Below are 12041 nucleotides of genomic sequence, written 5' to 3' on the forward strand. Positions count from 1 at the left end.
ACAGGTAGTGCAGGGTAGAACTCGAACTCATGGCTTCGAGTTACAAGGAAGGGGATTCCGACTAAACATCAGGAAGAGCTTTCTGACAGTATGAGCTGTTCAACAGTGGACCCGACTCCCTCAGGAGGTGGTGGGTGCTCCTTCCTTGTGTGATGGCCTGGGGCTTGGGCTCGGACTCGGAACCAGAGGAGACTCAGTCTGCACCGGATCCTTTGCCTCAGGCATCATCTGAACCAAGTCTGGGGCCTGATCCTGAAGAGTCCCAGTCTGCACAGGTTCCCCTGCAACAAGCACCAGCTGGGCCGAGTCAGGGGCCTGAGCCTGCCCTGGCTCCAAATGCGGGGATTACCTCGTTGCCTCCAGCTGGGCCATCACTTACAGCTGCTCCACTACCGGTTGGGTCAGGGGAGGCTGAGGCGGCCCCTGGGTCTAGTAACCCACCAACGTCTCCCGAGCTGCAGAGACTAAGGTCTGAGAGAAGGAGAGACCCGAGTACTCGCAGGAGGAGTGCTTGCCTTCGGGCGAGACAAGGAGGTGAGTTGCCAGGGGATCAGGACCAGCCGCTACCCCAACAAAGATAAAAGGCTGTCGGACCCTGCCCCAGGTTGCAGGAGCAACATTGCTATGTGCCAGATCCTGTACCTGTCCTTGCCTGGTTTCCTGCCTCGTGTCCTGCCTTGGCCCTGTCGGACTGACTCCTAGTGGAACCTATGGATTCTGGACCGGACCTGGACCGCGGTTTTCGGGTTACCCCGTGCCCAGCACACCTTGGAGGTTTCTAAGCAGAGGTTGGCGGACCATCTGCCCTAGATGCTTTAGCTGAGATTTCTGCATAGCAGGGGGGGTTAGACTAGAGAACCCTTGGGTGTCCCACAGAACTCTATTCTGCGATTCTATAAACCGGCAGCCCCATCTTCTGGGGCTCGGGAATCCTATAACGTGTGTGGGGCCCTGGTTTTTGCAGATGTTTGAGAAGGATGTCTCTGATTGATGCTTGGACGCAGCCCAAAATGGAGCGAGGTCTCCAAATTCCTGAGCGTAATTTGATTGGCTCTGCTCGTTAGAGTGATCTTGATTGCAAAGAGCGTGGAGGAAAATGGTCCCAGTGGAAACGCTGGCCCTGGGCCGAGGGCCGCTAGTTAGATTGTGTCAACAATGGCCTGGTTGCCCAGTTAATTACTTTCTCAGCAAACGAAGACCCCCAGCAGATGGGGCAGATGTCTCCGTGCAGCGATGTCTAATTTGAGAGGGGGGGGTGGAATTCGCCAGCGAGGGCAAAGATGGGCAGCGTTGAGTAATCAAATATGTTTATTTCCCTCGGTCTCCACCTGCTCTTTTGTTTATGGGCTCTGCCTTCTGCAACTCTTTAAAACCTGGCACGCTGGTCTCCATCTGGCAGCGTTACGAGGCTTGGCTCCTCAGCGTGATTGAGCAACTTGTTGCCTGGGCAAAGGCTGCCCACCCAGACAGAGCCTGCTTTGGCACCCAGACCACCAGCGATGGCGGTTTAGGTTGCCCAGAGGCTTAATTGCCCTGGTTCAATATTAGCCCCACGGTCTGATTCTGTCTAGGTCAGCCTCCTATGTTCTTACGGACCACGGGGCGAGATGCTGTGATAGGAATTTTGAGGTCTTAGATATATGGTAATGTTTATAAGTGTACCAACCAAGCACGTACATAGATCAGCACAGGAAGGCCAACCTGGAACCATTTTGATTCCTAAACTGAGCAAATGTTTTCTCTGCAAAATGGGAAACCTCCCCATTGTCTTTTCCTTCACAAATCCTGTCTTAAGGGTATGTCTGTGTTTGAATAAAGTGTGAGCCTGTGACCTGGTCCAGGAACTAAGTATTTATCATTACAAAAGACTGGCCAGGCTACCCAAGAAATCCAATCAAGTAACCTGCCAGACAGGAGATAAACAGGAGAAAAACAATATTCAAATTTCTATTTTGGACTGCCTTTTCTGTGATGTAGGTGTGATGTATCTGAGGGGTGGTCTTAGGTTACACCCCTTCTGTGATGTATGTATGATGTTTCTGGGGGTGGTCTTGATCTACAGGACGGGAATTTCAAAAGTCTTTATAAGGCCTTGCACACCATTTTTCTAGGTCCTCCTCCTTTCCTGCGTGTGAGGGGAGCACCCTGTTGCAACAGATCAATAAAGATCAGGCTTACTAGCTGCTTTGCTTCTCAATATTCTCTGGTTGGCCTCTGTTATTTTCTCCTACCAATAGGGAACCTATGTAAGGACTCTATATGGGCTCTTGGATACCCCATAAGGGAAAAGGGCAATTTTTGTTTACAACAATGCCAATCAAGATGTCTCACAGTTGCACATCTCTTGATGACAGGCATGAGCAGGGTTCAACCCCGGCTGCTCCAGCTGCACCGTGCACAAGCACCCATTCCCAGTGGAGGAACTGGCACAGGATGGAATCTTGCCCGCTGGGTGATTGACAGTTGGGTGTGGTTCGGGAAAACGGCCTTGGGGGGCCAAGATTGACCCACGGGTATGCTGTGGCTTAAACCACAGAGTCTAGGGCTTGCCGATCAGAAGGTCGGCGGTTCGAATCCCCGTGAGGGGGTGAGCTCCCGTTGCTTGGTCCCTGCTCCTGCCAACCTAGCAGTTCAAAAGCACATCAAAGTGCAAGTAGATAAATAGGTACCGCTCCGGCGGGAAGATAAACGGCATTTCCGTGCGCTGCTCTGGTTCGCCAGAAACAGCTTAGTCCTGCTGGCCACATGACCCGGAAGCTGTATGCCGGCTCCCTTGGCCAGTAAAGCGAGATGAGCGCCGCAACCCCTAAGTTGGTCACGACTGGACCTAATGGTCAGAGGTCCCTTTACCTTTACCTTTATAGACAATACAGTGACACCTTGGTTCTCAAACGCCTTGGTACTCAAACAACTTGCAGCCCGAACGCGGCAAAGCCGGAAGTAAGTGTTCCAGTTTGCGAACTTTCTTCGGAAGTCGAACGTGCTCCGATTTGAGTGATGTGCTGAGGTCGGTCTGTTTTTGCTACTTATTTTGTGTTTTTGTTTTTGTGACTGTGTGGAAACCCAGTTCAGCTACTGATTGTTTATTACTTTCATTTTACGGATCAATGGTCTCGTTAGGTAGCAAAATTCCTGTTAAATTGCTGTTTTAGGGGTTGCTTTTAAAAGTCTGGAACGGGTTAATCCATTTTGCATTTCTTTCTATGGGAAAGCGTGCCTTGGTTTTGGAACGCTTTGGTTTTGGAATGGACTTCCGGAGCGGATTAAGTTTGAGAACCAAGGTACCACTGTACTGAACTAGCTAGACTGGTGTTTTGACTCAAGATTACTGCGGGATTTTTCTTTTCTTTTCTTTTCTTTTTGCAGAAATTTATTTATTTATTCACTTATTTATTTATTAAATTGTATACCATTGCTCAGTTGGTTTCAACATGGTGCTGATGACGCCAAGCTTGCAGGTTCGATCTCCATACGGTACTGCTGCATATTCTTGCATTTCAGGGTGTTGTACTAGATGAGCCTCAGGATTCCATCCAACCCCACAATTCTAACATCTCAGGGTGGTTCACAACGTAAAATCACAATATAAACACTCTCTCTAACCTAGGGTTCAGCTACGTTAGTAAACAAACAACAATTTGAATGTGCTATAAACATGCAACACTAGATGGCGCCAGAGAGCAGGAAATTTTTATGCGCTTTTTTCCATAGGGATTTTTTTTTGTCCTTATAATCTAATTTCTGACTTATTTATAATGGGATTTTTCCTGTGCGTAGATCTGCCCTTATACCCAACGAACAGCATCTCCTTTGGAACCAAAAGGAACTGGTAGAGGCGGCAACTTCCAACATCGCCCGCGTGTCATTGTTTGTTTGGAGGATTTAGCTGGGATGTTGTTGATGGAAAGGAAAGGACATCTGGGAGGTAGAATTCCTGGTGGCAGACAGGGTGATTTACAAGGGAGATGCCCACCCCCAGAAAGAAAAAAATATATTTTTAACCCCGCCGGTATTTCCAAGGCAGCGGGGAAGAGATGTTCCTTTGGGAGCCTGTCGTCAGCTGTTGTCTTGCGCTATATTTATCAGGACGGCAATGAAAAGGTTCCCCCGCTGCCAGCCTTGAAAGAGGGGGGCAATTGCTTAGCAGGGTGCCCCAAACACCTTTAAAGGCTGCAGACATGAGCAGTGTTTCCTAATCCGTAAAGAGTATGCAGCAGGCGCATGCCTGGGTGCTTAGATCCACTTCCCTTTCTCCTGGAAAAAAAGGAAATCAGGAGGAAGTGCGGTCTAGTGGGTGGAGCTTCAAATCCGGGTATCTCGTCGTTGGAGTTGAATTGGGAATACACCCAGAGAGTTGTTCTCATGGACTTATTTCAGGAATGTTTGGACCGTTTGAGTTACTGAGTTGCGCGTGTCAATACAGTGGTACCTCGGGTTAAGTACTTAATTTGATCTGGAGGTCTGTACTTAACCTGAAACTGTTCTTAACCTGAAGCAGCACTTTAGCTAATGGGGCCTCCCGCTGCTGCTGTGCCGCTGGAGCACGATTTCTGTTCTCATCCTGAAGCAAAGTTCTTAACCCGAGGTACAATTTCTGGGTTAGCGGAGTCTGTAACCTGAAGCGTATGTAACCCGAGGTACCACTGTATTGTTTTGGCATTGTATATATCAGGGATGTCCAACCGGTTGATTGCGATCTACAGTTCGATCGCGGGGGGTCCCTGGTTGATCACAGGACCCTTTCGTTCCCCCCCCCAAAAAAAGAGCTCAACAATTTTGATGAAGTTTCCCCAAAAAAAGCTCGACAACCCTGGTCAATCCAAAGGGTAGATCACTACCAGATTTTCTTTTATATTTGGAGTTGATCGCAGTCTCTTGGAAGTTGGACGTGCCTGGTGTATATTATTTAAGATTTTGTGTACTAGAAGGTGTCGAAGCGTTGCACATTATTAATGAATTTTGTAAACCGCATACAGAGTTGTTAAATTTGTGAACGATCTCTTCGTAGGATGAGTAAGCGTCTGATGTTCCTTCATTTAAAGGAGCCAAATACATCTCTACCCTCCAATGCACTCCAAAATTGTCATTGAAATTCTACTCAATATTGATCCAGAGCAGAACTCCGACATGTAGTTAGCAGAGTAAAAACACGGTGCAGGATTCCCAAAAAAACCAGACTAGAGGCAATTGATTTCATCCAGCAAAGCTTTACTGCTACTGAAGGCAGATGAGAATAATGGTCACAAATCCAATACATTCAGAATTGGCGCTGTCCATAAGAACTCCAGTTGCAGCAGACTTAACTTAAACTTACAATAACTTATAATAAGGCTAAAACCTTAACACTAACGCTCATCTCACTTTATTGGCCGAGGGAGCCGGCATACAGCTTCCAGGTCATGTGGCCAGCATGACTAAGCCGCTTCTGGCAAACCAGAGCAGTGCACGGAAACACCATTTACCATCCTGCCGGAGCGGTACCTATTTATCTACTTGCACTTGGACGTGCTTTCAAACTGCGAGGTTGGCAGGAGCTGGGACCGAGCAACGGGAGCTCAGCCCATCACGGGTATTCGAACCGCTGACCTTCTGATCGGCAAGTCCTAGGCTCTGTGGTTTAACCCACAGCGCCGCCCGCGTACTGCGTAGCAAATCGTCACAACTTGTAAGATTGCGGTTAGGCATTGGTTTTATGAATTGGTTGGTGGAGGGGCATGGATTGGCTGTGCCTGCCCCTCCAATGCTGCTGCTGCAAGGATATTCCATTAAAAGAATCCATGGGCTCACCATGTTCTTGTCTGAACCGCCGTCAAGGGGCTAGGGCCACGCAAGAGCCCCTGGGAGCATTTGGGGAGAGGTGAGGGCATGGTACCCAGCTCCATCTTTCTCCCCAAAATGTTTTCCCTTTCTGACTTTCGCAGGCGTGCAGGCGTGCGAATGCCAGTCTGTCCCTGTGCGGCGTCAGATAATCACAACCAATGCCTAAGCAACCACTCACATTTTTGTATTTTAATAAACGTGTGGCCAAAATTATGCCAAAAACCTTAAACAAAAATTCTGTGTGAATGGTGTTTTATTGGGGTTGCTTGGGGACCTCGACACACAACTTATAATAAGACTAAAACCTTACGATGTGCAGAACACCACACCAGAAGGAAGAGAGATTGACAGAGAAAGTAAAACCCAGGCTCCTTCTGGCCTCATAATTATGGTCAGCATGACCTTGACAAAAGAGATAACAGAACCAGTTTAAGGCAGCTGTACTCTTTTTTTTAAAAAAAGAATATTTATTAAAGTTTTCAAGGAATTATATAACATAAAAAGAAAAAGAAAAGAAAAAGAAAAAGAAAACAAAGATAACAGTAAAATAAACATACGTACAAAACATATAACAAGTATAATTTCAATCCCTTATAGTCGTATAACTTACTTTCCCTACCTCCTGATACCTACCCTTTCGGTATTCCAATCTCTAATCAAGCCAATTCAGCAAATCCTTCCCCTAATTTCTGTTTGACTTTTAATCTTTCTTTTCTTAATTACATAATCATTACAGCTAAAAACCCCTTAATTTCTAAATCAACATCGTTCTAGCATTCAATAATCTTACAATATTTCTTAAGGTAGTCCTTAAATTTCTTCCAGTCTTCTTCCGCCGTCTCTTTTCCCTGGTCACGGATTCTGCCGGTCATTTCTGCCAGTCCCATATAGTCTATCACCTTCATCTGCCATTCTTCCACGGTGGGTAATTCTTGTGTCTTCCAATACTTTGCAATAAGTATTCTTGCTGCTGTTGTAGCGTACATAAAGAATATTTTATCCTTCTTTAACACCGATTGGCCTAACATACCCAGGAGAAAGGCCTCTGGTTTCTTCAAAAAGGTATATTTGAGTACCATTTTTATTTCATTATAAATCATTTCCCAGAAGACCTTAATCCTTGGGCAGGTCCACCAAAGGTGAAAGAATGTACCTTCGTTCTCTTTACATTTCCAACACTTATTATCAGGCAAGTGGTCAATTTTTGCAGGTTTGACTGGGGTCATGTACCACCTGTAAATCATTTTCATAATATTTTCTTTTAAGGCATTACATGCCGTAAATTTAATACCGGTGGTCCACAACCGTTCCCAGTCTTCAAACATAATGTTATGACCAATATCTTGTGCCCACTTGATCATAGCTGATTTAACTGTTTCGTCCTGTGTATTCCATTCCAACAGCAGATTATACATTTTTGACAAATTCTTAGTTTTGGGTTCTAACAGTTCTGTTTCCAATTTTGATTTTTCGTGAACTTCCTGCTTGCTTCTTTTATGCAGAGAGGCTTCCAGAACCCTCTTGAATTAAGTAGAAATCTCTACCCATCAGATCAATACTTTCTGCACCAAGAAATACAAACTGACAAAGAGCTCCAATATGGAGGCAGAGGGATTGGGGGGGGGGGGCAAAGGTTTCACGAAACAGCAACGCCCTGGTTTTGTCTCTGCACCAGTCACATCCAGACAAGGCCCTTGTTCCTTTTCCCTCCGCAGCCGTTTTTCATCACGAGCTGCCACCCTGCCAGCGGATCAGCCTGGGGTGTCGAGTGACCAGGTGTGGAATGAGGCAGGGACCCCTTTGTGTTCTCATTATTTAAAATTGGCCGTTAGAAGTTGTCCTCTGATTCAGGAATTGTGAGTTGATTGCACGCCTGCCCTTTAGCTGATTAATTAGATCAATTGCATCGGCATCTATCTGCATATGAACCAACCCAAAAGAGCAGGGCCTTTTTGAAATGTCAAAGGGGCTATAATTAACTTGCAATTCCACAGAGCCGCTATTCTTTGTGATTCCACCGCTGTCTAAAATTCAGTCACACCTGCAGCTTTTGTTCTGCTCATTTGCTTGTTGTTCCATTGTTCTACTGTCCTGTGATTTGTAGCTATGATCCTTACAAAGGAATATATTATAGAAAATAGATATTAGCATATCATAGAGGAACTCTGTCCCAAACAATAGTATAGAATCATAGAGTTAGAAGGGACCCTAAGGAACATCTAGTGCAACCCACTGCAATGCAGGAAGAGGCAGCTGCCCCATACAGGGATCAAACCTGCAACCTTGGCCTTATCAGCACCACGCTCTAACCAACTGAGCTATCCAGTGACCACATGGCATTGTGTTGTTGTTTAGTCGTTTAGTCGTGTCCGACTCTTCGTGACCCCCTGGACCAGAGCACGCCAGGCACTCCTGTCTTCCACTGCCTCCCGCAGTTTGGTCAAACTTATGCTGGTACCTTCGAGAACACTGTCCCACCATCTCGTCCTCTGTCGTCCCCTTCTCCTTGTGCCCTCCATCTTTCCCAACATCAGGGTCTTTTCCAGGGAGCCTTCTCTTCTCACGAGGTGGCCAAAGTATTGGAGCCTCAGCTTCAGGATCTGTCCTTCCTGTGAGCACTCAGGGCTGATTTCCTTCAGAATGGATAGGTTTGATCTTCTTGCAGTCCACGGGACTCTCAAGAGTCTCCTCCAGCACCAGAATTCAAAAGCATCAATTCTTCGGCAATCAGCCTTCTTTATGGTCCAGCTCTCACTTCCATACATCACTACTGGGAAAACCATAGCTTGAACTATGTGGACCTTTGTTGGCAAGGTGATGTCGCTGCTTTTTAAGATGCTGTCTAGGTTTGTCATTGCTTTTCTCCCAAGAAGCAGGCAGCTTAATCACAGCTAAAGAAGCCATCCAACCTCAGCTTGGAAAAAAAAACCCTTCAATGAAAGAGACTCCACCAGCTTCTGAGGGAGTTCATTCCACAGCTGAATAAAAGTTCTTCCTGGGGTTTAGTCGGAATCTCCTTGCTTGGAATTTGAATCCATTGGTTTAGGTCCTCCCCTCCAGACTAGGAGAAAGCAAGCTTGCTCCATCTTCAATGTGACAGCCCTTCAGATATTAGAAGGCAGTTACATCTCTTCTCAGCCTCCTCTTTTCCAGCATAATAATAATAATAATAATAATAATAATAATAATAATAATAATAATAAATTATTTATATCCCGCTCTCCCCAGCCGAAGCTGGGCTCAGAGCGGCTAACAACAGTAAAAGTAACACAGTTTACATAAAATCACAATCAATTAACTGAAATACATTCTAAAATCAATCAATTCTGCCAATCCAGGTATCCCCCATCCTGTATTCCTGTTCCTGGTTATCTCTGCCCAAGTGCAGAACCTTACATTTAATCCTGTACAATACAGTGCTCTTTTGAAAATTGCACCTCTCTGGTGGTTTTGTAGCCGTTTTCCCAACCTAAATGATCTGGACACAGTATTGCGATATTGACCTCACTTTGCTCTTGTCTCCTTGCAGGAGGATGTGGACGACGTCCTGACAAAGGAGGAGCAGATCTTCCTGCTGCTCAAAGCCAAGGCCAAGTGTGAGCGCCATCTAAAGGCCAAAGGACCCAAACTGCAAGGTGAGTGAGTCTCTCTCCTCCGGACTGTGGGATGTGATACATAAGTAGCAGTCAAGTACAACATTCCTTGTTTTCCTAGAGTGGACATGCAGGGGAATGTTTGTTCCAGCCAGTCAAAAACTTCCTGTTTCCTCCTGGCCTGGAGTATCCTTCCTTTAGCATGTGACTAGAGGTGGGAGTGGCCTTACCTGCCCAGGTAACAAAAGGGCAAGGCATGCAGCACACTTCCTTCTTTTCAACTCTCTTTGACTTCCTCCATTGTTGGACCAGCAGCTTTTTAGCTTTCAGCCAACAAAGGGACTATCCCTAGCAGGGGTAGGCAAACTAAGGCCTGGGGGCCGGATCCGGCCCAATCGCCTTCTAAATCCGGCCCGCAGATGGTCCGGGAATCAGCATGTTTTTACATGAGTAGAATGTGTCCTTTTATTTAAAATGCATCTCTGGGTTATTTGTGGGGCATAGGAATTCGTTCAATTTCCCCCCAAAATATAGTCTGGCCCCCCACATGGTCTGAGGCACAGTGGACCGGCCCCCTGCTGAAAAAGGTTGCTCACCCCTGCCATATAGGATAGACCCACATGTATATACTTTTCAACTAAGTCTGCCTTCGGGGATCCAACTGTGAACTGATGTGAGGAAAGTTATTTTATATACTTTACACAAGATTGTGGTGTGATTATTCTTTTAAGAGGGATATAAGGGGACTTACCAGGAATCTAATAGCAAGAGGTTTAAACAAGCCTGCAACCAGCCATCTGCTGTATGTTTAAAATGGGAATGTAAAACTCTGCTAAGTAAAGGAACTTGCTAGCGCAGGTTAAAGGTAAAGGTAAAGGGACCCCTAACCATTAGGTCCAGTTGCGAACGACTTGGGGGTTGCGGCGCTCATTTCGCTTTGTTGGCCAAGGGAGCCAGCGTACAGCTTCCGGGTCATGTGGCCAGCATGACTAAGCCGCTTCTGGCAAACCAGAGCAGCGCACGGAAACACCGTTTACCTCCCCGCCGGAGTGGTACCTATTTATCTACTTGCACTCTGACCTGCTTTCAAACTGCTAGGTTGGCAGAAGCAGGGACTGAGCAACGGGAGCTCACCCCGTCGCGGGGATTCGAACCGCCGACCTTCTGATTGGCAAGCCCTAGGCTCCCATTGCTCAGTCCCTGCTCCTGCCAACCTAGCAGTTCGAAAGCACCTCAAAGTGCAAGTAGATAAATTGGTAAATAAAGCAAGATGAACGCCGCAACCCCAGAGTCGGCCACGACTGGACCTAATGGTCAGGGGTCCCTTTACCTTTACCTTTATACACAGATAATGTCCAGAATCATTCATGAGTGGTTCAGATTGCCAACTTTTTGCCTTTTAAAAAGAAATCGGCTTGCACGTCTAATAGCAGCCTCATCTGCAGAAGTTATCCAGGATAAAGCTTGACCAGCATATATATATATATATATATATATATATATGCAGGTTTTGGTGTCCTCGGGTGTCTTCCCGTGTAAAAGTTGGGGTGTCTAGGCGACGTTTCGACGAGGTCTCACTCGTCATCTTCAGGCTGGTGCTTTCGGCTTCTTGTTACTGGAACAGAGCAGGATCTCAGTGTTTGAGTTCCTATAAATACTGTTGAGGGGGTGTGGTGTATAGCCTCCAATGTTCTGGGCAGAGAGGAAGTTCCCAGGCTAGTGTGCCTTTTCTTCTTTTGTTCCTTAATTACTTGAGGGATATCTTGAGTGATTTCTTGAGTGATATCCTGAGTACCACTTAGGTGGGTCATTAGGTGTGGATTAGTTGCTAAAGTCTTTGTGTCTTGACCTCTTGAACTTTGTGAAGAGTTTTTCTGAGAAGATGGCTGTACTGCACTTAGTTGTGCTCTGGCTTGGCTTCGTGTATAGGGGCGAGCTGTGGTTTTGTGGCCTGTGTCAGCCAGATCTGTGTAGGGATTGCAGGGGGGTGCAGCATCCGGAGGTGCCACCATGGTTTGGCTACTGGATGGTGTCTGTAATTTATCTGTGGAGAGGGTCTGGGTTTGGGTCTGGTGTGGTTGATTGGTGATGGCGTTCTGTGTGCCTCTGGATCTGGTGTCAGTTTTTGTGGGGAGGGCTAATTTCCAGATGTCTGGCAAGCGGGATGTGTCGTCACGCTTGTTCATGTTGTGAGGGTGTTTCTCTATCTCGATGGCTTCCATGATTATTCTCTTGTGGTGATGTTCCATGTTAAAGAGCAATTTGGAATCTGCAAAATTAATTTCGTGTCCTGTTTCTTTCATGTGTTGGAAAAGAGAGGAAGTTTTTTCTTCTTTTTTGACGGCATTCTTGTGTTCTGCGATACGTGCATTTATTCGTCTGTTTGTTTGTCCAATGTACGTGGCTGGGCAGACTTTGCAGGGTATTTCATAGACCCCTTGGTTTTCCAACTGGATTTTATCCTTGGGGTTTCTGAGGATATTGGCTATTTTTTGGTTGGTGCAAAAGGCTGTTTTGATATTGTGTTTATATACACCACACCCCCTCAACAGTATTTATAGGAACTCAAACACTGAGATCCTGCTCTGTTCCAGTAACAAGAAGCCGAAAGCACCAGCCTGAAGATGA

General features: G+C 46.3%; 1 protein-coding gene and 1 long non-coding RNA gene across 2 annotated transcripts in view; both read left to right on the forward strand.

Annotated features, from left to right (window-relative positions):
* LOC309353401 overlaps positions 1 to 12041 on the forward strand; it is a 163237-nt gene that overhangs the window by 92130 nt on the left and 59066 nt on the right. The gene's annotated exons all lie outside the window — the stretch shown is intronic.
* Positions 1 to 12041, forward strand: part of PTH1R (parathyroid hormone 1 receptor) — a 130918-nt gene that overhangs the window by 66641 nt on the left and 52236 nt on the right. Inside the window, exon 2 of the mRNA XM_081882482.1 lies at positions 9350 to 9455. Within this exon, the coding sequence (XP_081738608.1) occupies positions 9350 to 9455 (106 nt within the window). The remainder of the gene's footprint in view (positions 1 to 9349; positions 9456 to 12041) is intronic.

Source organism: Podarcis melisellensis, assembly GCF_964234715.1.
Source record: "Podarcis melisellensis genome assembly, chromosome: 12".
Classification (NCBI taxonomy): domain Eukaryota; kingdom Metazoa; phylum Chordata; class Lepidosauria; order Squamata; family Lacertidae; genus Podarcis; species Podarcis melisellensis.